Consider the following 24,721-nt stretch of genomic DNA (forward strand, 5'->3'; position numbering starts at 1 on the left):
CATCAAGGTCTTTAGGCTCTCTTTGGTGGAATGATGTATCTTGTTAGCCTGTGATTCCTTAATGTTACCTGGTCTGGAGGGAAAAAGGACCACTCTTGCAGTTCCAGCAACATTATACAAAAGCTTGGCCAACACGAGGTCAGTCAGTTACTGCTACAACTTGTCCAGAAATTACACTGTTCTGTAAATGTGTGGACATGTGGGAGCCATCTATAGATCTGTCAACTATGGTTGTTGCAGGCCAGCCCAATACTTTATGGCTAAGAATGAGTTTATCATTAAGAATGAATCCGTGTCTAATGAGCCCGTCGTCCTCCCTGAAGGGCACAGTCACACACCACTGCCCTGCATCAGTTAAAGGAGCAGTTTACTTGTGTGAATGGTAGAAGTCCTTACCTAAGTGACCCATGGCCCTCCTTAGGGGGTATATCCAATCAAAATGAGCGGAGTGCACAGGTTTTGCTGGGTGTTCATTGTTTTTGTCAACAGTACCAGTTTCTTCCTTAATTCAGAAATCTCAGATATACACAGAATGGTATCCTGCACATGCTGGACCGCAACAAGCGCATCAAGCCACGGCCGGAGCGCTTCCAGAGCTGCAAAGATCAGTTTGACTTGGTGATCACATGTGAAGAGCGAGTCTATGACCAGGTGCTAGAAGGTAAATGAGAGCAGATTGCAATGCAAGAGAGACTGACGTACTTCATGATGGTGTGTGTTACTTTTGTTATTTACTTTTTTTTTTTTTTTTTTTAAACTTTCTCTTAGATTTGAACTCTCGGGAACAGGAGACTTTTCAGCCAGTGCATGTAATTAATGTAGACATTCAGGATAACCATGAAGAGGCCACATTAGGTGCATTCCTCATCTGTGAGCTTTGTCAATGTGTAAGTAGTCTTGGCCTTACCTTTTGGGTATCTCACGTATTCCTGCATTAAATGGGGAAAATAATGCTTTTGCTCAGTCCTTATTTATTTTTCTGTTATATAATTCTAGCTGTGTTCCTACCTAAGATGGGTTGAAATCGAAGTAATCAATGTAGACCTTACTGTGTTTTTTTGCTACATGCCTTGTCCGTTTGGGTGTGCATTATACCAGATCAATCTATTTCCCTTGCGCTGGCCAATTCCTTTTTTGGATTGAGCCACCAATTTTGGCCACTTCTCGCCATCGTGTGTCATCCTGACCATTCTTCCAGTTGAAGTGGAGTACTGTGGCGGTCGACACTACTGCATTGGCCTGGCTTAGCGACTCTAGCCTGGGAGTGTTGTGGTGCTGGTTTCCTGGCATGCATGTCGATTTATCGTTCCTTTCACTCGCTCGTCCATTGGCCACTATGCAAAGGAATTGTATCAGTCATTAGTATTACAGCTATAAACTTGGTTCACATGGCCAGAGCAGGTGTAAGAAAGTTGACCCCACACTGCTGTTGCCAGTGTATAATAACACAGGACATCAGAATAGACTTAGACAAATTTTCTTGTTTGGTATTTTTATTATACTATATGGTTTGTATTTGTACCCTTCTACTTATTTCCTGTTTTTAAATTTTTCTTCCTAATCCTAGCAATGGAATGGACACACAAATACACAGGCACTTGTCCTTTTATTAATGTGGAAGGTGAAAATGTATTTTTTTTTTCCCCCAGATTCAGCACACTGAGGATATGGATAATGAAATTGATGAACTTCTACAGGAATTTGAAGAAAAAAGCAGCCGTCCTTTCCTGCACACGGTCTGCTTTTACTGAAAGGTGACCCCAAGCTCCATTTCCACTCTCTAGCTGGGTGACCCCAGCCCTCTTTCTGCACTCTGTGACCAAAAGGAAAAAAAAAATCTCAAATTGAATGGCTGGGCTGGACTGTGCCTTGTGGTAAAAAGAAGAAGGTGGTGGTCCTTTTCTTCTAATGATGCACGTGAGCTACTAGATGAGCAGCCCCAGTATCTGACCAAAAACAGCAGACTTTGCTAACTGCCTTTGACCCCCTCCCCACCCCAGTAATGGAAATGGTAAGTTCAGTGGACACAGGGACACATTGAGTGAATGTGCAGTTGATTTCAAACATTACCCCTAAAGGAGCCTCGTGGGGGCAGGGACTCCGCGTTGGGTTGCAATGTGGACATTTGAGCCTGGAGCTGCCTTGGTGCACTCTGTGTTCCAGCTCTCTATCAAGTGTGGATGTGAGCACTTAATACCTCTGTTGACCAGCTCATTCACCGTCTAAGGAGACAGCTGCTATGGCAGGCTACTCGATGAAATTGTGAGAAAGGGTGAGGCCCACTCACTGTCTGCCTCATATTTATGCATCCCTTTTTAAGACCTCTGCAGAATTCCTCTGCACATCTGAAAGTTGTGTGTGTGGGAAGCAGAAGTAAATGAGTTGAGTTGAGTTGGAGCAGGTTGAGTGTTTGGTTTGCTGTCAATCTGTCTATGTATATATGAACTGTTGAGCCGACAGATGTGGAGGGAAGCATGGTTTGACCTGTAAAACTTGGCTTCTCCATATTTAAACTGAATTTCTTGGAAAGTGATATCCATGCAGTTCACTGCTTTCCAGGTTGAGAGTAGCGAGCGGGGGAATAATGTATGTGGACGTGTGTGTACATAAATAAAACTTCTATGAAACATAAGCCCAGTGGTTCATTTTTGCACTTCTTTCTGTCTACAACCTCCAACATTGTCCCGTGTTGACCAGTTTTTCATTTCCATGTTTAATTCCCGCAGGAAAGCCAGATTGTGGCAGTTTGCGGTGGAAAATTAGAAATTACATTCATGAATTTGTAAGCCTTCTGACCCTGGACACAAATGTAGACAGCACTGTCATGATGGATGCAGTGAAGTGGCGTCCCATTTTTCACCCACTCTGGGAAAGGGGTGTGTGATAACTTGGTTTTCAGTTTTTTACCTTCAGCTATGCTGGTAATTTTAAAGCAGTGAACAAGACCCAAGTGATGCCAAGTTTAATATCGGTTGAGTGAGAGAATCTCTGTTTTGCTTCCCAGCTGGGATGCCAGGAAGAGGAAAAGATCTGTGTGATTTAGGAAAAAGGTTTGCAAATCTGCAAAGAGAAAGAGGTGAGGTGTACATGAGGATACAGCGCATTGCCACACCCACCACACGACAAACCAACTCGGGACCACAGATTATACAATATAATACAATTTACTTTTGTATAGCCCAAAATCACACAAGAAGTGCCGCAATGGGCTTTAACAGGCCCTGTCTCTTGACAGCCCCCCAGCCTTGACTCTCTATGAAGACAAGGAAAAACTCCCAAAAAAACTGTTGTAGGGAAAAAACCTTGGGAAAAGCAGTTCAAAAAGAGACCCCTTTCCAGGTAGGTTGGGTGTGCAGTTGGTGTCAAAAAGAAGGGGGGTCAATAAAATACAATACAATACACAAAACAGGTCAAATCCTCAATACAGTATAAAAATTAACATTTTACAAATACGGAGCACAATTTAACAGTAGATGATATCACATAATATGATTTGGATTTGTTTAGAGCCCTGGAGACCTCAGCCATCAAGCTGCCTCCCCCATTTGGCCATTCCACAGCTGAAACAGTGCTGGGCCAGCCAATCCGATGAAAGGACCCCTGTACCCCACGATTCCTGCGATCCTCCATCAGGGGTGACTTTACCTTAGGCAGGTGGACCGTGGCACCAAGTGCCACATTTGAGTACAGAGAAGAGAAACAGAATAGGAGAAGGTTAGTAACAAATTATAACGATCATATTACTTATGTTTTAGTGCTAATGACTAACAACAGAGACGCAGTTTGTACAGTTAATCGGCAGCTCTAGTCAGGATATGCTAAGCTGAAGTAGTGAGTCTTCAGCCGGGATTTAAAAGCTGAGACTGAAGGGGCATCTCTTATAGTAGCAGGCAGACCATTCCACAGTTTAGGGGCCCTGTAACTAAAAGCTCGACCTCCCATTGTTATTTTATTAATCCTTGGAACCATAAGCAGACCAGCATCTTGAGATCTTAATGTGCGCTCTGGTTTGTAAGTCATGATAAGTTCAGACAAGTAAGCTGGACCTTGGCCATTTAATGCTTTATATGTTAAAAGGAGGATTTTGAAATCTGCCCTAAACTTAACCGGGAGCCAGTGTAAGGATTTAAGAACTGGAATTATGTGTTTGTATTTTCTTGTTCTTGTTATAATTCTCGCAGCCGCATTTTGGATTAACTGGAGGCTGTATAAAGAACAATTTGAACATCCAGTGAACACCGCATATTAGGAACCAAGTGCAGCCATGCAACGGGTGACACCTCGGCACCACACTAGTTCAGATGGAATGGGTCAGTGTGAGTTTTTTTTATGGTGGCTGGAGTGCCAGTCCTGCCACCAACCCCTAGATTTTTCCCTGGAGGTTGGAGGGCCTACATGCAGGGTGCAGATTAACATCATACCCAAGACAACATCTGCAAAACTTTACATTAAATTCTTTTATTTCTTCTGTTGTGGTTTGATGTGACAAGGAGCTTACTTTCACAAATAACCCAGATATGCTTATTGCAAAAAAAAAAAAAAAAAAAACAAACTTTTAAATAATAAGCATTGCAGAAGATGGATATATGCAAGCGGGTGTTTGCAAATACTGTCAAAAAAGACAAATGACAGTAACAAACAGCACAAAACATAAAATTAACAAAGCTTAGTTGAACTTTTTCTTTGCTGCTAAATTAGTAGGTTTCTACCTTTTATCTATTCCTTGGCCTACATAGATATTTTCTTTCCTATAGAAAAAACCTGAATTCTGATCCTTCAGTTAATATGGCTAAGATGAATAAGTTCTTTAGCTGACATTGCTGGGTGCAGGAATGACATCTCCAGGACCTGGAAAAATTTGAATGGCCAACGGGTCATCCCGTTTATTGTCTGTGACAAAACAAAAAATCAATCGCTCTTTGGTGTGCATGTCCCTTGAAGCACATAATGGGGTTTTTAGGCTGGTTAGCAAGTACTTTTGTCACTTTGGTTGTGGAGCAACTTGCAAGAAGTGACACCTCTTCCCCGGAAGCTTTGGCTTTTGTGGAGACTGAACTGGAAGGGGAGGGGTGGAGTCAGTTGCCCTCACGGGGTGGTTTCTCGACACTGAGGGGAAGAGAAGGAGATGAACTTGTTAGCGAAAGCACCCCCTCTCATCCCGCCGGGTTATTACATACCGCGACAGAGCCTGTAAGGAGGTCCTCCGATGTGCATGCGCGACACTAGTTATGAAGCTTCCATTGCACAGCTGCTGTCCGTATTGACTTACCTTCTCCCACACACATTTTCTGTGTGCAAGTTGCGGCTCAGACTTCCTAAATTCAGTAAGAATGTTAAATAACCCGGCAAAAACGTATCCTTCACTAACACCTTTAGTTACACTCGCACCAATACCATAATACATTAGCTGGCTTGGTTCTAACTACTAAGTTACAACTGAACAGTTCTCAGAATCTACGTGGGTGTACTTAATAGTTCTGGTGCAAGCGAGGCTTTCTTCCTTTCCTGGTCAGCTTTCTCCAAGAATGTGGAAGGATTGTCAGTGTGCTTTCTTTGTTTTAGGAGGTCTTCTCCATCACCTTTCAGTTGTGGATGGTACCACAGTTTCTTTTTGATGCTCATACACACTGTTTTGGTCCCCATGTTATGTCTTTTGGTCAGCTGTGATCAGACAGTTGCTGTTTTCAGCAAGATGAATGTGTGACCTTTCAATGTAGTTGCCTTCTGCTTAGACACTTGCTCTTTTAGCAAGCCTTAGACTAATGGCACCCCTCGTCCAATTCCTGTTACGGACAGTCTAGCAATTTTTCAGTCCAGCCCTGTTACCCTTTGGGAATAGAAGGGATTGCTCTAACTTTAATACATACACACTGTAATGAGTACTGGGGTCTCTGCTACACAGTTACGGCTATGTTGAGCAGTGAGCTTGATGGAAGAAACAGCGAGTTACGGTGTGCACTCAGGTTTTAAAGGCAGGAATGGTTTCTTGGGTGCACGTAAGCCCATCCTGTTATGTTAACCATTGGTGCGAAGTTCTATCCCACAACATTGCTCATCATTGAGTTATAGTCGTCTGGGCTGAATGTTTAGCTGGTACCATGAGAAAAGATGGCTCACTTGGTGAGTGTTCATTTTAACAGATAAGGCACGACTATATGTATATATTTTTTATATATAATATAACCCTAAGCCTAAAAGTGCAATGATTTTATGTCACGTTTTTATGTCACATTTTTTGTCATGCTTTAAATCCGGGCTTATTTTAAAACCTACATATAGATGTTTGGTATCATTCTTTTCGGAATTTATCAAACTTTAATATGATGTTAGATTTTCAGATTCTTATTCAGTTTTTAAATTATAAACTAAAAAAATATCAAGAACTCGCATCCCACGAGACGAGACTTTGTGCTTAACAATTTAACCACGCCCGGGGCCGGAAATAAAAGACAAAGAATAGGACAGCTGCTGTACAGGCATTTAAATGTTCGAAGTGCTGTGTCAGATGCAGATACAGATGCAAGCCAGCAGCAGCTGATCTAGCAAAGAGGAGGTAAAATAAATCTGTATTTGTTTCCTATTGTATCACCGTTTAAGAAGGGGTTTTGGAGACGCGACCACATCTCCTTAGGGTGCGTTCAGACCCCCTCTTCACAAAGCGATTGGCAGAGACGCAAAGTGGCTGGTGCATAGCACAGGCCGGGTGGGTTTACAAGCTACGCGAGCAGGGGGAAACCCCATAATCTATACAGTAATCCCTCGCTATATCGCGCTTCGCCTTTCGCGGCTTCACTCTATCGCGGATTTTATATGTAAGCATATTTAAATATATATTGCGGATTTTTTGCTGGTTCGCGGATTTCTGTGGACAATGGGTCTTTTAATTTCTGGTACATGCTTCCTCAGTTGGTTTGCCCAGTTGATTTCATACAAGGGACGCTATTGGCAGATAGCTGAGAAGCTACCCAACTTACTTTTCTTTCTCTCTCTCTTGCGCTGACATTCTCTGATCCTGATGTAGGGGGATTGAGCAGGGGGGCTGTTCGCACACCTAGACGATACGGACGCTCGTCTAAAAATGCTGAAAGATTATCTTCACGTTGCTTCCTTCTGTGCAGCTGCTTCGCGAAGCGACATGCTCCACAGTGCTTCGCATACTTAAAAGCTCGAAGGGCACGTATTGATTTTTGATTGTTTGTTTTTCTCTGTCTCTCTCTTTCTCTCTCTCTCTCTCTCTCTCTCTCTCTCTGTCTCTCTCTGCTACTGACGGAGGGGGTGTGAGCTGCCGCCTTCGTACTTAAAAGCCAAACAGCCCTATTGATTTGTTTGCTTTCTCTCCCTTTCTGACATTCTGTGCTCCTGACGCGCACTCCTTTGAAGAGGAGGATATGTTTGCATTCTTTTAATTGTGAGACGGAACTGTCATCTCTGTCTTGTCATGGAGCACAGTTTAAACTTTTGAAAAGGAGACAAATGTTTGTTTGCAGTGTTTGAATAAAGTTCCTGTCTCTCTACAACTTCCTGTGTTTCTGTGCAAATCTGTGACCCAAGCATGACAATATAAACATAACCATATAAACATATGGTTTCTACTTCGCGGATTTTCACCTTTCGCGGGGGGTTCTGGAACGCAACCCCTGCGATGGAGGAGGGATTACTGTATATATAAAATCCCTATGTGCGTCCAGGTGTCCGTGTGTGGGTGTCTTCTGATGAAGTGCGCATGTGCAGGGCACGGTGCAACGCGCGATATTACTGTCAGAGAAAGTTAGAGGCGTTTTACGGAAATACAAACCAGTATTACTGCGAGAGGAAATTTAAAGGTACACAATACAGTGACGCATATTACAGCCACATACTAACCAGTGTTCGGATTCAGCGGGTTGGAAAATGGATGGATGGATGGATACTAACCAGTATTACTGTCAGAGGAGATTAAAGGCATATTACCGACGCGCACGCCTGTATTACTGCCAGAGAAAATTAGAGGTATATTACGGACATACAAGACGGTATCCTTCAATAATGGCGCGCACAAAAAGGCGAGCCCTTATTCGCTGCGCTCAATTGAGGTCGCCCTTTTGAAGCTCGCCTTTTTGTGCGCGCCCTTATTGAATAGAGCCGTACAAGACAGTATTACTGTCACAGAAAATTAAAGACACACAATACACGGCAGCAGCCCAAGGAGAACGGTCAGCTCAGCAAGTAAACATCAACAAAAGAAAGGCTAAAAGAAAGAAAAATATGACCAACAAAAAGAATGAGGTCAAAGTCCCTTGCTATTTAATATAGACTGTTTCTACTAATGTTTATGCACTACTGTTCTAGCGCCCGTTATTGTAACGGGCTAAATGACTAGTATAATAATAATTCTTTAGATTTATATAGCACTTTTCTCATTACTCAAAGCCCATTACATAGTGAGTGGGGAGCCACTTCAACTACCACCAATGTGTAGCACCCACCTGGATGATGCGGCAGCAGCAATTTTTGTGCCAGTATGCTCACCACACATTAGCTGTTAGGTGGTGAGAGAGACAGGGGATGATCAGGGGGAAAGATGGGCAATTTAGCCAGGACATCGGGAAACACCCAAACCTTTACAAAGGATGCCCAGGAATCTTTAATGACCACAGAGAGTCAGGACCTCAAGTGAAGTTCAGAGCCATTTTTACAGCACAGAGTCCTCGTCACTGCACTGGGACATTGGAATCCACACTCAGAGCACAGGGTAAATGGCCCCTGCTGCCTCACCAAATCCTCTTTTAGCAGCAGCCCAAGTTTTTCCTAGATGGTCTCCCATCCAAGTACCGGCCGGCCCTGAACAATCTTAGTTTTTGAAAACCACGTATGTGAGACTCAGGTCAAAGATTTGCCAAATTAGAATCAATTAAACAATCATAAAAATGGAGAAAGCTTGCTTGCTTTTTTTCTCTTTTTGCCAGATACTGTACATCTTAGTAGTAGTGACAGCTTTTATTGCTAATTTGAACCAATGCCAGTATTTATTTGTTTATTTCTTATGAGAACATTGCAGGATTTTGGTTGGATAGATACTGTTATTGTGTAATGTGAACTGAAGACCGGGGGACTCAATCACTCTTAAATGACCAGGGGTCAGTCCCGCTTAACTAAGCCTGAGCTCTCTTAGTTTCCCATCCTGTGTCAACTTAGGACCATTTCCAATAATTAAATGAGGGCCACACATGAAACAGCCCTTATTTCAGGAGCATCTACAATGCATAGCACCTCCACTTAAGAAGTGGTAATGGCCGCTCACAGTTCTGTATTCTAGTGCCCCACACCCACAAAGTATGGCCGACAGGAGCAATGCAGTTCAAAGTCCCGATTTCAGTTCCGCCCTGATGGCTATGTGGATGAGGTTTGCATGTTCTCACTTTGTGTGTTTTTTCTCTGGGTTCCCACTTTTGTTTCTATATTTTAAAGATCTGTGGGTTAAATGAGCAAACTTTAAATTGGCTGAGTGTGGGTGTATGCATGACGGGACCCTGCGACGAGTGCTATGTTATTTTTGCACTCTAGGCCAATCTTATTAGTGTGCCAACTAGCTGCTCGGTAGGTTACCAGTGCAGCTGGTTCCCCCCCATTACGATCGACACCCTATGTGAATGCCTAATTCACCTTAATGGTGGCACCAGCCCTGCCTACAACTCCACTCAGGGTTGTTTCCTTCTTGCTGCTACTAAGGAAAGCTTCATCTCCTGTAAGCCTGAAGTGAATTAAGTAAGGCTAATAATGGACAAACATATGGATGGACTTTAGGGCTTGTATTGTGTAAAGGTGGGTGTTGTGGCCTGAGAATAACCTTTCCCCAGTTTCCTGACCTTCCCTCCTAGCTCTCTGGTGTAATCAAACCATTGAGCTGTAGCCAGCAGTGACACCCTGAGCCTAAAAAGAGAGGAATATCCGCTGTCTGTCTGTCTGGTGCCAGAAGCCTGCATTTCACAATCCACCAGTCACGTCGGCCGGGTTTGCAGTCAGCCGAGAAGAGCATTTCAGCAATTAACTGCTGAGTCACGATTTTTGTTCCCAAGGGTCCATTCTTTATGGCCTTAGATGGGCAATTCATCGCCAGTCCTCTAGATATGTTCACACTTAATCAGGGTTTCAGCTCTCCAGATAGTCTTGAATGCTTCATCCATTATGAGCTGCAGAACACTTAAACTCAATCAGGCAGACCCAAGTTCACAGTTTTTTCCCCAGATACTGCAGTCATGCAACTCAGGTGTTTTGCTTTGTTTGTTTGTTTTATCTGTTTATAAATGGCGATGACATGTATGTATGATTCACCGTCCGTTCATCCTCTTATCTGACGTGTGCTCACAGGTGATCCGGACTTTAGACTGATCCTCATTTATTTGCCAGATCTGGTCATTCCAGTTATTGGGTCATGGACAGCTGCAGTGTATTCTGGCAGCCCTGGATTGAAGACTGCAATTACTGCAACTACAAATGGGGGTCCAGTCCAACGTACGGTCCACTCACTCAAACTGAGCCAATTCAGAGTCCACGGTCTGCAAAAGGAGAACATGTGAAGTTTAGGCCAGGATATGTGGCCATAGGCTGTGAGCTGCACCACTATGGTGGTCTCATAAGTTAGATAGATAGATTAGACAGTTTAATAGTCCCCTTAATAAACACTGTTTTTGCTACTTTTGCCCTTTGTGGGTGTAAATCACAATAGACAAACTTAAGCAATGACTTTTGCTTTTTTCAGGTATTCTTGGAATATTTCTAAAAGCTGTCATTCACCTCTCTACGCAGAAGGGAAACTAAGCGTCTTGTCACAGGTCCATTTAATATTAACTCAGATAACTGATAATGAAAAAGTGAAAACATTTTCACAAAGGGTTGCAAAGTATTCAGATCCTTAATTCAGTACTTTGTAAAAGCCTCTTTTCTAGCAGTTACAGCTTTGCGTCTACAAGCTTGGCACACCTGGATTTGGGCCATTTATCTCATCCTTCCTGGCAGGTCCTCTCAAGTGTCATAGACTGGATGGGAAGTTTAAGTAAACTGCCATCTTCAGGTTCTCTCCACAGATGTTCTATGGGGTTTAAATCTATCTGGGCCACACTTGGGGACAATCAGAGACTTGTCACAAAGCCACTCCAGCATTGACTTGGCTATAAACTTCGACTCATTGCCATGATGAACAGTGAACCATTGCCCCAGTCTGGTGTTACGGACTCTTTTTCATCCCCACAACTGAAAATTGTTAACCAGAAGGGTTCTGAGGTCACTTCCGCCTCTGGAAACAAGCTTCGCCTCTTTAACTCCGCCTCTTCCTCCAAAAGCCTCTTTAAAAGAACAACCCACTTCAAAACAAATCAGTCTTATTTTGGATTTGCTTGTGAGAAGATGTTAGTGACAGCAAAAGCTGTGTATTATTGAACCTTGCTTGTTTCTTTTTTTGATTTTCGCCCTTACCAGCCAGTGTCCCAACACTTCATCTTTGCTTAGCCCTCATTTTAAGACCAGGAATAAAGAACGCTAGCCTTCAAGTCTCACTGCTGAAATGGAAAACCTGGGTTGTGCATGTGGAACCACACACTGCAGGGCCAATGGGTCCAGTCCCTCAGCTGGAAATAGCATGAAAACAATTTCATGTAGTACTAAATAAGAAGCTACATTAAGCAAAATTTGATGAAAACTGCTTAAGAAGATAAAGTTGAGGATTATTATAAATATTTTAACAAAGAGTTAAATTACTGAGGGAAGCTTATCACTTACAATTCACCACATCTGGGGGACTGTGTCCCACTGGCCCTTAATGGAGTAAGCCACTGGTAACTAATGGAACATTGGCCTACTTTACATAGCAAAATTCAGGCCTACTGCTCCTTCATATCAAAATGAGAGTTGCCTTCACTTGAGTGATGACTGATGCTTATGAGTAAGTGACAGAGTCGAGGCAGAGTGGACAGACCTCTTACATGCTATTATTATTTGTTTTCTGCTTCCATTCCATGTTACTTAATTGTTATATTTTGAAACATCATTACGCCATTTTATCTTTTGTCATTTTGGTTGTCTGGTACAAGTCACTGTAGGGACTTGTGGTCCTGGGAAGTTTGCCGTCATTGGACCATGAATACGTAAACCAGTGCTGCATGTTTCTCACTGTCCAAGTTTGTGGATACGTTTTCATAACCTTTTTGCAAGTACTTACTTTCAGATCTCTCTGTTGACTTTTGATGTTTGTGGATTTGATCGTTTGTACTTTTGGTTACGGGCCCTCGCTTGATAAATAATAATAATGAAACATCTCGTGTTCCACCTTGCTCATATATGGTCTGCTAAATGTCCCTCTTGCAGCAGTACATCCAGAAACTTCATATGTGTTTTGTATTTCTTCATTTTACAGCCTAATTTGTATTACTGTTCTCAGAAAATCGATTTTGATTTACTTCTCTTAGAATTCCAACAACAATTTTGAGATGAAACAGTCATGGCTCTGCATGAAAGATTATTGCCAGTAGTAATAATGATATTAATTAAAATAATACCTTCCTGCGGTTTCTGGTGTGTTGGCAGGGGGTGGTGCTGTTAGCCTCAAAGACCCTTAGGGCCATGTTGCCTGAAGATGTGTTAATGGGATAACCTGTAGCAACCTGCCTAAAGCAAGAGGCCTGATAAACGACCATCCATAATCTGACCCTCATGAATATTCTGGACCAGAAACACAAGGAACCACCTCTGGAGCCAGGCCTGGGAGAGCCTCAAAGCTAGGTGACTTGCACAGACCGGTCATGCTTAGCCCAGAAAAGCAGCACAGCGCTGTTGTGTGGGCTCACCAACCAGAAGGATTATGGTGAGGCTCAGGTGCAATGCCAGTCAAATGACAAGCAAGAGTGCGGTGAACCCAGGCATGCTAGAACTTGGCAATGAAAACTGGATCTTGAGACATGGAACATTATTTCTCAGGAGGAGAAGGAGTCAGAGCTCAGACAAAAGGTTGACAATGACCGGTTGGATATCGTCAAAATTGCTGCTACGTACAGCATTGGCTCTGGGATCAACCTCCTTGATCAAAGGTGGTCTAACTCCTACTCAGAAAGATGTGGGGATATTCAGAAGTCCCTGGCCAGATGCTATTTAGCTTGAGATTGCTCCAGAGAACAAGAGGATGGACTCAAAGTGACTTGGAGTTGAAGAGCTTTGCTTGTCATTTGCATGTATCACATGTAACAAAAACACCAATTTAGAGGAATTTGCTTTTTTTAAACACTGAACTTGATGTTCCATCTACTGACCGTGAAGTCTAATTTGGACACTTGAGTAAAGAGAGCTGCTGAGTTGGTGAGCAGACTGGGCAGACCTACAAGATCCAAATGGGTAGCGAGGGTGGCCTGGGAATAGCTAGCACATGCCTCAAAGTGTGTTCATCATTCACATCTGAAGGATTTGCTTCTGCATCTCAGGAGAGATCTTGGGTGGGAAATCCAAACAGATCTCATTCATGACCTAGTAGTGGTGGCTGCTGCAAGGACCTAAGGGCGGAAAAGTTTGTCGGTGTATGTCATGGACCTGCTGGTTGACACCAACATTAACGGAAGCTGTTGAGTTGAAGAAAGAGGTCTTCCATACAATGTTAGCAAGGGGTATGACTAAGACATAGCAGCAGGCGAAAAGGTGGCAGGTGACAGAACTGACCAAAATGAAGGCCAATTTGTGGGTTGAGGCTGGAGGGAGTTTGGTTCAAACAAACCATTTGATGACTCAGGAAGGGAAGGTGTAACATCACCCCAGCAAGGGTGGGTAAAGCTGACCTCAATTGGGCAGTTGCCATGATGTGTAAAGAACACTCTGAGGAACTCCTAAACCTGGTGGATATGTCCTTACTGGTGGAGGTAGGGCCAGAGCAATCGGTCACAGTTGGGTCTCTCACTGCAGTGATGAAAAGGTTGTTCTGCCTAGAACACAACATTACATGGCAGGCAGGGGACAATACCTCAGGACTGGCAGACTGGCGTGGTGGTTCCTACTTTCAGAAAGGGGGAAGACAGAGTAAAAACCTAAGCCAGGGTATGAAAATGAGCCCTCCATTGTAGAGCTGAACCTCACATTCAGGAAGAGCAATGTGAATTTAGTCTTGACCCATGAAGCAGTAGACCAGCTCTTTGTCCTTGCCCAGATATTGAAGGGGTCATTGCCAGTCCTGTCTACAAGTGCTGTGTTAGGCTGACCAGATTTTTAGACCACTCACAGAATATAACTTATTAACAACTTAATAAGCAGGGGGGTTGCCCTTGCAGGTTATAAAATGACCAGCCAGTTCAAAATTGGATATTTAGTAATCCAGTATTTACACAGAACATCTGGTCAGCCTAACTGTGTGGACTTGGAAATGCTTATGACCATATAAGTTGTATGAGTATGGGATCCTGGAGGCCACTGCTTTATGCCATTTAGTCCCAGCATTTGTTGGCTTACTTGGCATTGAGTCCACTGAATGTGGGTGTTGGACTTGACTCAGGGGGTGTCTTGTCTCCTCTCTTGCTCATGATTTTCATGGCCATGATGTCAAGGCTCAGCTAAAGTTTGGAGATTATCCATTTTGGGGTCATGGGCATTGCACCTATGTTGTATGCAGATGACATGTCCTCTTGGCCTCATCAGACTGTGATCTCCAGTGTATGGTGCAAAAGCTGACTGTAATATTTTTGGGTTTAGAATCAGCCCCTTCATAATCATGATCCTCTCCTAGAAAACAGTGCCTTCAGGTAAGGGGCGAGCAGCTGTCTCATGTACAGGAGTTCAAATACATTGGTGTCTTCCTCATAAGAGAAGGTAGTTGTTATTGTGAGGTTGACCAATGACTTGGGCCAGCAGAGTCAGTTTCATGAATGTTGTACCAGCCTATGGAGGTGAAGTGATAGCTACGTCTGAACAAAACTGTTTATTTTCCAGTTAGTCTACACCCAGTCCTCGTCTCTCTGGTCACATGTTATGAGTGGTGGGAAACAAATGGGTTCAAGCAGCCAAAATGAGGTTTCTTCATGAAGTTACTCAGCGACATGGGAGAACCCGAGAATAGAATCACCAGGTCAAGAGTTGTGGCCATTTAATCTGAATGTTCCTGGGTGCTTCCCCAGGTGGTGTCAGGCATTGTGAAGAAAACCCAAGATGCAGCCACCTGGAAAAGCTGGAGGCATTAAAGCTCGTGATTGTCCTGGAAGCATCTAGAAATTCCTCAGGAAAAGTCTGGAGAAATTTGTAGGGGACAATGAGGCCTGGTCTTGTTACCGCAGAGCAGTGTGCTGTTACTGTGGCACTCACCAGGAACAGAAGAAAGAAAACAATGATGATGACGATGATGATGATGATGACGACAAAATAATAACTTATTTCCTGATCATTCAATCAATTACACTTTTGTGGAGAGCTGAATGCAAACCAGGGAAGATGTAAGTCAATAACCAATGATGCACAATAATAATAATAAGAAGAAGAAGAAGAAGAAGAAGAAGAAGAAGATTTGGGGTTGATTTGTTTTCAATCCTATTTTTGTAAAAATTGATTTATTTGTATGGAATGTTGTGTGATTTTAATAAAATCAATAAAATAAAAAAAAAGAAGAAGAAGAGGAAATCACATTTATTGATGAAACAATGTCAAGTGCATGAAAATAGGTTTTAGATTTTGCAAACAAACAACAGTCCAAACATTCTGCATTAGGCCATCAGTAATTGAGATTCCCAAAAGCCCCCAGCCAACCAGTTCAACATAAACACACTTGAACAAGGTCAACATTTAAGATCATATTGTGTGGGAATGTACTTCTACATCAGGTTGTGATGGGTCAGCATTTGGGAGGCTTTTAGCCAAGGATTTTAGAAGAGACACAGACCACAGCTGTCTGCCCTCTGCAAAAAGATTGTCAGAATGAATGTGATGGAGAAGGTCTAAGCACTTTCAATAATGTGCCGGTATAAATGGCTATTTTTTTTTCTGTAACACTCTCAGCCTCTTCAGCTATCCCAAAAAGCACATCCCCTGGTGAACCTCCTGGTCCATAACAGACTTGTTGATCTCTCGTGTTAGAACAATGGAAATGGTGGTACCTATTCACTTGAAGTTCTTCATTGTCTTTGCAATCTGGTCAAGGTATAACGATGGGAGTAAAGCCGACCAACCAATTCTTTAATTTTCTTCACATTTATTATTTCGACTAGACTATTTGACCAGTTCTATGTCATTTCTATATGCAGACTTGTCATAAAGTCCAATGAGACCTACAAAAGTGGCATCATCAAAAAACTTGGCCATTCCTACATGGCCTGCCTGTAAACTAATAATAACAACATTATTACTACTACTAATACTACTGCTAATATTATTATTATTTATTATGCGTGAGTGTGGGCTTTGATGTATCCAGTGACAGGTCCATTCAGAGGTGGCTCCTGCCTTGTGTCCCACGCTACCATTAACCAGGTCAATCAAGCAACGTGTTCTCTGGTTTTATTTTCACCGTTGATCCATCGCTGTTAGACCTACCGATGGAAATGAGATCTCGTTCTCTGCGGCACGTGTATCACTTTACACGGCCGAGCCCATGACACCCTTGAATTTAACCCAAAAGAAAATCAACCGAAGATTTTCTCGGAATATATCCACTTTCAACGAAGTGAACCTGGACACGCCTCGTGCGGTGAGGTGACAAAGTAGCCGGTCACGGACCCGCTAATGTGCCCCCACGCAAGTCTCTTTTGGTGTGTGTCGGGAACTTTACCGTCCCGGACTAAGGCAATCCTGGATAGCACCTTGACGAGATGTGACCAGCAGTGAGGAGCCCAACCCAGAGCGACTGGTGCAGAATACCAATGTGAGCTGCAATGTCAGAGAGAGAGAGAGAGAGAGAGAGAGAGAGGCGGAGGAGAAGGAGAGAGAGAGAGAGAGAGAGAGAGAGAGAGAGAGAGAGAGAGAGAGAGAGAGGGGAAGAAAGAAGAGGGGGGAGGGCAGGAGAGCGGGAGCCTGGCCGGGTCACTTTTTTCCCTGGCAGGGGACATGAAAATTTGGCATTTCTAAACGGAAATGAAGCCCCATGATAAGCGAAGTGTTTGACCTTTATCAGAGAAAAGCCGCCGGGCAGATCGCTCCGTTAGAAGAGCCGCTTGCCAGTCTCACTATAGAGAGTCGCAAGTCTTTCTCGCGGCAGGGGGTCCCAGTGGAGAATTGCGGGGCCGGTACGGCGAACCTCACTAAAAATCGCTATCTTCTGGCCACTCTTCTTCCTCCTCTTCTTCTTCCTCTTTTTTTTTCGCTGACATGAGCGAAGATGCCCCTATAGCTGACCGCTAAGCGGCGGAGCGGCTCGCGGAGCCCCGGCGCGCATTTTGGGGAGAGACTGTGAGGAGAAGCCCCCATGAATGTCGCCCCCCTTCGCGGACCTCCTTCCGCCGACGGGACCGGATCAGCTGGCTAGGAGCCGGTCTTTGATGCACATCAGCTGTAACACCATGATTTTCATGATTCTCGGAGCATCGGTTGTCATGGTAAGAGGATCCTTTAACATCGCCCGCCGCCTTTCTCGTAGTCATTTTGTGAGAAATGAAGTAAAAGCCGGAGAGCCTAGACGGGCAGTCGAAGGCAGCGGCGCTCACGCATGCAGTTTAGTGGTGGGGGGCTGTGAACGCACAGATGTGAGCGTGTGTGTTTGGGGGTGCATGCTGGTGTAAGGGGGGCGCGTGCGACACTGCGTGTGTGTGTTTGAGTTCATACGTGTGAATGGAAGTGCGACTGTGTGTGTGCATATGTGTGTTTGTGTCAGAGTGGGGAGCACAGATCTGTGGACGTGCGCTTGTGTGTGGTGGAACTGGTGTGTGTATATTGGGGGGGGGGGGGGGGGGGTTTGGGAGGGGGGGTTTCGTTGTCTCCTTGCACACTGACCCGATGCTTTGCTTGTGGGTTCTTACAGGCGATCGCGTGTTTGATGGACATGAACGCGTTGCTGGACCGCTTCCACAACTACATCCTGCCGCACCTGCGAGGGGAGGACCGCGTCTGTCACTGCAACTGCGGGAGGTAAAATAATAAGTACAATGACGACAATAAGGGGACGGGATCAGTCAGGGGAGAAAGGAATGGGAATGAATGACGCGAGCTCAATGTGCGCGAATTTTGGCAAAAATGGAGAGCCTTTCTGATGCTTAGGACATCGCGATATTGCGGTCAGTCAGCATATAGCGACAGAGAGAGCCCTGGGCGCGAGGGGCTGCGTGTTTCGCGGAGGAGATCACGCGCGTGCACGAGAGGCGGTGTGCGCGGATTGCCGGAGCAGACATCTTACTTTTTGAGGAATGGTCACGGGGGGTGTACTGGCTGGCTTGGCCCCAGATCTCGATGGGTTAGTAGTGGATGCCTCGTACAGAGGAGACTCGGGTTCTCGTTTTTACTCTTGTCGAATGACAGTGAAATGGTTGAGATTGTCGAGCGCGCGTGTTGTGCACTCACGAGTCCCCCCCCCCCCCCCAAACCCCCGCTCCCCCACGAGCGCCCGCGGAGCACGCAGAATTAGCGATAGCAAATCCTGGCTTCTAGTTGAATACCCGAACGAGGCCTCAAGCAGCTGGCATTTGGATGAAGGTGCGTGGAGGGGTACAGCGGGGTCTGGCAGAAAGCACGCGTTTTGGGGGTGCAATTTAGAAGTGTACTTCAGAAAGCGAGCACACCAGCGCCACTGGGAGCTCCTGAAGTTCATCGGCGAGTGAACGGACTGGTCAGCCTCTCACGGTTCGAAACCAGCGTAAGTAAGCGAAGCACCGGAAGGCAAACGAGCTCCAGTCGATCACAAGCATGGCGAATCTACTGTGAGTGGCCAGTGAATCAGTATGAAGTCCATACGCACAGCCACTGCGGCACCGTGCCTTCTACATCATTATTAACATTCATCCTTCCAGCTCTGGGTCTTGCGGTGTGGAGCCTATCCGGGCACAAGCTGAGGCAAGGCAGTGATCAAGAGCTACACTCACGGATGGGGCCAATTCGGAATCGCCTTTGGGTGTGCGGGGCCGAGATTTGAAGAATAGAACGAGAGGCAGTAGCGCTAATCACTCCGCCACCCTAACGTCCATTGTTATTACCATTAGAATGATAACTATTGTTGTTGTTGTTTCTACCCAGCTGTGCGGCACGAGCGACAACCACTTACATTAATAAAAATAATAATAATGATAATAATAATAATAATATGTGAGCCCGTCACACTATAGCGGCGAGGCAGCAATGCCAGCCATTGTGCCACGTTGCTGGTTCATCATCATCAATAATTCAGTCATTTTTTTAACCCATTGGGAGTTGTAAAGCTGCTGCGCTGTGTTTGGACATATTCTCATAATCATCATAGTGCAACATTTTGAACAGGAAACAAGAAGAAAAACAATATAAATTAGTTATATCGTAACATAATACTCCTTTCTGATTTTAGATACTACTTTCTTCCATTAATAATAAGAATCGAATATCAGATAAACTAAAAACGATGTCACACATTTAGTGGAAATGCAAAACACACGAAAACTGGCAAAATATACACAGTTGTTTCACCGTATTAAAGAGAGAGGTACAGTAGATATATTACTAGATATAAAAAGCACTGCATACATGACAAATAGAAAGATGCGAACGGCACTATATAATGTAACAGATACATTTATTTTAAAAGCACTACATACAAGTGATAGATAGATATGAAAGGCGCTATGCAAATAGTGATAGGTACTGTATACATGAAAGGCACGACATAACGTAATAGAGCAAAGGGTATTATATGTAACTGATAGATAGATAGATAGATAGATAGATAGATAGATAGATAGATAGATAGATAGATAGATAGATAGGAAAGGCTCTAAGTAATACAAGAAATAGATGTGAAAGGCACTATACAAGTGATAGATATGAAAAGCGCTATATAAATGATAGCTATATATGAAAGGCACTGTGACAAAGTGAAATGTACTATATAATAATAATAATAATTCATTACATTTATATAGCGCTTTACTATATACAGGTGATTGATAGAAATGACAGTCAGTTTATAAAAGTTTTAGACATAAAACTGGCAGCATGAAAGACGCTGTAAAAGATAATGGAAACATATGAAAGGTCCTATATAATGTTATAGATACATAGATGCTAAAGGCACTATATACAAGTGATACCGAGGTATGAAATCTGCCTATAGTGAATAGCACTATATAATGTGATAAACTGAAGGACACTATAGGCGGTAGATAGATAGATAGATAGATAGATAGATAGATAGATAGATAGATAGATAGATAGATAGAGAAGAAAGGCCCAATGTAAAATAGATCGATGACAGTTTCAAGAGAACGCCGTCAAACGCCGAGCCTCACATCGAACTCAGCCCCTGCGTGTCCGGACGCGCTCGCTAAAGGTCTACACAGATCGTTATTCGTTACCGCCTTTTCTTTCTTATTTGCCTCTTCCGATCGCTGTCTGTTTCCGGATGATGTCATGTGTTTTTTAAGCAAATCTTCAGCTCTCCCCGCCCGGTCCTGTGCTAATTCGTCCCTCCTTTGGCGCACATCCACAGCCGGCGGGGCTCTCGTGCTGCCCGCTGACGCCGCGCTGCTCTCCGCTAAGTGACACTCACGCAGTGCCGGTGTCCTCGTTCCTTTTCAGTGCACATTGTAAAGTCAGAGAGTTTCGCTCTTGCCGAGGATCCTTCAGTATTTTCACTTTCTTGCCAGTTTCGTTTCCGTCACTACGATTTCCCCCCCGGCAGCTTTACCACCCGACGCCTGTCTAACTGGCAGCAGCCCAGTCGGTGCAGCTCGGAAAGCTCGGCAGTGCGCTCACTTGGGGTCTGCTCTGCGATGTTGAGGTGGACTGCGGGAGACGCCGAGCCGGTTGGGGTTTATCCGACTTTAGTCCAAAGGACCGTGAATGCCGTGGTCAGCAGCAGTTGGAGTTGATTCTCAAATTCAAGTTCATGTTGATGGTCACGTGTGCGGAGATCTGTCCATGGCTGCCAAGAGATTCTTAGGATTCATAACTTCCATGACAGGGTGACGCGTCCTGCCGGCCGCTGGGGTTACACGGCTGTGGTGTCCACCACGCGAAGGTGCAGTGGTCCCAGTCTACATGGTCTAGATGCTGGGCTTGTGTTATGGGCCAATTAAGGCAGATTTTCAGAGGTGATGCATCTTCCCTCATGGTCTCTCGCCTTGTTTTCTGAAAGAATCGTAGCCTGGCTCTTCCTGTCTCAGGCAAAGTGGGTGGTGGCACAGATGTTGGCACTGCAGGTTTCAAGCACCAGCTTGGTCGTCATATGTGCGTGGAGTTTGGATGTTCTCCCTCTCTGATCGTGTCCAGTTTGTCTTTTTCCCAGAGATTCCTTCTTCAGTGTTCTGTTAATTTGCAGTTCTAAATTGTTTTGGCATGAGTGTGCCCACCCACCCACGGGCTGGCACCTCTCCCAGTGCCCAGTGCTGTTGGGTTAAAATTAGATAAAGTGGGTTCAGTAAATGGGTGATGCATCTCATCCATCACAGGCTGGCAGTTAATTGTGTTGTTGTGCACCATTGGCTACTGTGCCATCTGAAATGTCAAACCTCCAGCCTTTTGCTGAACTGTTCAAAGAGAAGGATGAGAGGTCACTTTGCTTCTGTCTCCTTGAGTTCAGAAAATGAGTAGATGCTGACCCCGGCCATTCTGGTTGGAAAGCAGGAGCTGAACATGAATGGCTTGCCACTCCATCCCTTCATGCCCACTCAGACTGGCACACTTTAGGCGTGGGAGTTGCAGGGTGGCTTAATGGTTATGAGTGCTACCAACCAGCTTTGTGGAGATGTTTTGCCACATGCTTTTGAATGTCGTCAAGCTGGCTGGTCAGCTACCATATGTCTAATGCAGCTGTGAGCACATTTGCCCCCATGTTACTTCTCTGGGCACCTGAAAGGTCATCTAGTATTTGACACAGTTAAGAGCTTTCTCTAAATAAACTGTTGGAAGAAGCTGATGAAAATGACATGGGGCTTGTAAATGAAGCCCAGTCGAGAGGAAGCTCATCTCGTTTGGGTTTGAGGTCAGTGAAGTCAGAGAATGGCAAGGCTTAAATTTGACCAGCTGCTGATGGGTGGCTTCTTCTCTTTTGCAGACATCATGTCCATTATGTGATCCCCTACGATGGTGACCAATCCCTGGTGGACTCCTCGGAGAACTACTTCGTGAGTGACAGTGTCACAAAGCAGGAGATTGACCTCATGCTGGGCTTGCTGCTCGGATTCTGCATCAGCTGGCTGCTGGTGTGGTTGGATGGCGCCCTTCACTGTGCTGTCCGTGCCTGGAGGGCTAGTCGACGTTACGGTGAGTGTCCACACTTGAGGGGCTCAGGAACTTGATGGCAGTGCACTTATTTTTCTTAAGTCACAAATGAACAGATTGAGTGTTGTCTTCACAGAGCAGGCACAGATGGCCACAAATGAGTTTCAGGCCAATTCAAGCTGGTTGGTCATCAGCTCATCATGGTGATATTGTGTGAATTGAACTTGGGCTAGCAGTGGGCAGCAAGAGGAAGCGTCCAATGGACCATCTGTTTATGAAAGGGACACAAAAAAGGAAGGTGACTGCGATTCCTCCTTAGGCTTAAAATAAAATGGGGTTCCAATTCCCTCTTAGGACTGAAATGAAAGGTGACCATAGTGCTCTCTTGGGTCCAAAACCACAGGTACCCATGTACTCTTGGACCTAAGGGCTCAAAACGGAATGTGGCCATGATGCCTTCTCAGGACTAAAGTGAAAGGTTGCCATGATAATCGCTTGAGTCCAAAACAGAATGTGGCCATGCTGCCCTCTCAGGACTACAATGAAGAGAGTCCATGATGTCCTCTGAAATGGAAGGCGGCTATGGTGCACTTTTGGGCCTACAACAGAAGGTAGCCACAAGGCCCTTTCAAGGCTAAAATGGAAGGTCGGGCATGGTGACCTTGGGTCCAAAACAGAAGTTGGCCAATGTGCCCTCTAGCAGCTAAGGGCTTAAAACAGAAGGTGGCCATGATGCCTTCTCAGGACTCAAATGAAAGGTGCACATGATGCCCTATTGGGTCTAAAATAGAAGACAGCTGTAGTACCATTTTGGGCCTGCAACAGAAGGGAGCCACAATGCCCTTTCAAGATTAAAATGGAAGGCATCCATGATCCCTCTTGGGTACAAAACAGGAGGAGACCATGGTGCCCTCTTAGGCATGAGGGTTTAAAATGGAAGATGGCCAGCATGCCCAATGAGGCCTGTTTCGTACCCCTTAGAGGCAGTCTATTTTTTTATCACACATGTCCCTCCAATGGCGGCTTCTGCCCTGAGGAACTGCATAGGGCGATTTCTGTAGCGTGTATTCTGAACACATCAAGTACTATAGCACCTTCCAAAATGCAGCCACCCCAACTCTTTTACATGATGTAGAGGACTAAGAGGAGGTAGAGCGAGGTCTGCTCTATCCCCCAGTCATCACTAATAGTCTCCCCTCCTCTCTTTCAGACTCCTCTGCCTGGTCCTGGCTGCCCAAATTCTGCAATCTCCGGGAGTTCCGGCGGCGGCCCCAGCTGCGCCAGTTCGAAGACTCCAGTGGCAATATGGTTCACATCAAGCAGAAGTTGTACCACAATGGCCACCCAAGTCCACGGCATCTCTGACCATCAGCAAGCTGGGGAGACATCTCCTGGTCTGCAGTCTACTGTGCACTGGCCACCAACTGGTTTATCGATTATTAATTTTTAGGAGCATCCGTTCATCATTCAGGAAAAGTGGCAGGTATCTGCTGGCTTGGAAAGCGAAGGCATGAGAAGACCTGGGTCAGTCTGGGCAGACAGGCGGGGGAAGCAGTTTCTGTACTGGGTAGGTTGGCTGCATACCCGGGGGCGAGAGAGGCCAGCATAGACGGCTGAAGTGGCCGAGCACAGCACATCGTGTGCCCTGCAGCTGGGAGACTTCACACACGCACAGGCAGTCCCGTCACTGCGCCCTGCCAACATGGGTCAGCCCCAATCGTGATGGGAAGCCTGGGGGCGCCCTGTCAGACCTCCTCAGGGTTGGCAGCTATCAGAAGGCATTTGGGTAACTCCCTGCTTTGCAAGGCTCTCAAGGACTAGTCCAGCCTCAAATCTCAGAGGACTTGGCCTTTCCCTACGTTTCCGTGTTGCTTTGTCCGGTTGGTTGTACCACGTTAAGTGCCAGCAGCCCTGACCTGCAAGATTCTTCAAGAACCCCCCGGGGTCTCTGCACTTATTGAACTGCACAAAGCACAAGAGAGACGCTGGTGAGCGGCCAGTCGGCGGCCCATGCCACACAACCATCCCATCTGGAAAGCACAAGTGCAGGAGACGGCAGGGCAGCATGGTCAAATCAAATCGGAAAAAGCGCTGCCCACCCTTACAGGGTGCCCTGCCCTGGGAGGGGACAGCAACAGATGGTCTGCATTCCTGGCGTCAGTGCAATGCACACCTTTGGGCAGACTGACATGGCCTGAGCAGTGAGAAGAGAGACACACAAAGGCACTCCGATTTGAAACTGTTCTTGCTGTTAAACCTTTGGTTTCAATCTTTGTATTTGAATGTTCGAATATAATATAAAGGAGATTTGTGTTCTTCACAGCTAGCTCATTCCTTATGTGTGTGTGTGTGTGTATGAAAAGTGAGGATTGGCGAAGGCCAAACAACACAAGCAGCC

General features: G+C 45.1%; 2 protein-coding genes across 2 annotated transcripts in view; both read left to right on the plus strand.

Annotated features, from left to right (window-relative positions):
- Positions 1-2,632, plus strand: part of ssu72 (SSU72 homolog, RNA polymerase II CTD phosphatase) — a 48,611-nt gene extending 45,979 nt beyond the window's left edge. Inside the window, exons 3-5 of the mRNA XM_028807346.2 lie at positions 522-661; positions 769-887; positions 1,650-2,632. Of these exons, the coding sequence (XP_028663179.1) occupies positions 522-661; positions 769-887; positions 1,650-1,751 (361 nt within the window). The 3' untranslated portion in view covers positions 1,752-2,632. The remainder of the gene's footprint in view (positions 1-521; positions 662-768; positions 888-1,649) is intronic.
- Positions 2,633-16,950: 14,318 nt separating this feature from the next.
- Positions 16,951-24,645, plus strand: tmem240b (transmembrane protein 240b). Its single transcript, XM_028807347.2, has 4 exons — positions 16,951-17,522; positions 17,945-18,051; positions 22,157-22,365; positions 23,534-24,645. Exons 1-4 carry the CDS (start codon positions 17,397-17,399, stop codon positions 23,686-23,688), a joined length of 597 nt encoding a protein of 198 aa, XP_028663180.1. The 5' UTR covers positions 16,951-17,396; the 3' UTR covers positions 23,689-24,645.
- The last annotated feature ends 76 nt before the right edge of the window (positions 24,646-24,721 follow it).

Source organism: Erpetoichthys calabaricus, chromosome 8 (assembly GCF_900747795.2).
Source record: "Erpetoichthys calabaricus chromosome 8, fErpCal1.3, whole genome shotgun sequence".
In the NCBI taxonomy this organism is placed as follows: Eukaryota; Metazoa; Chordata; class Cladistia; order Polypteriformes; family Polypteridae; genus Erpetoichthys; species Erpetoichthys calabaricus.

Bases quoted from the DNA above. Each gene is read 5' to 3' on its own strand.
- tmem240b (XM_028807347.2), top strand. From the start codon at position 17,397: ATGTCGCCCCCCTTCGCGGACCTCCTTCCGCCGACGGGACCGGATCAG. The intron at 17,523-17,944 runs GTAAGAGGATCC...GGGTTCTTACAG, and splicing joins TCGGAGCATCGGTTGTCATG to GCGATCGCGTGTTTGATGGA. The intron at 22,366-23,533 runs GTGAGTGTCCAC...CCTCTCTTTCAG, and splicing joins GAGGGCTAGTCGACGTTACG to ACTCCTCTGCCTGGTCCTGG.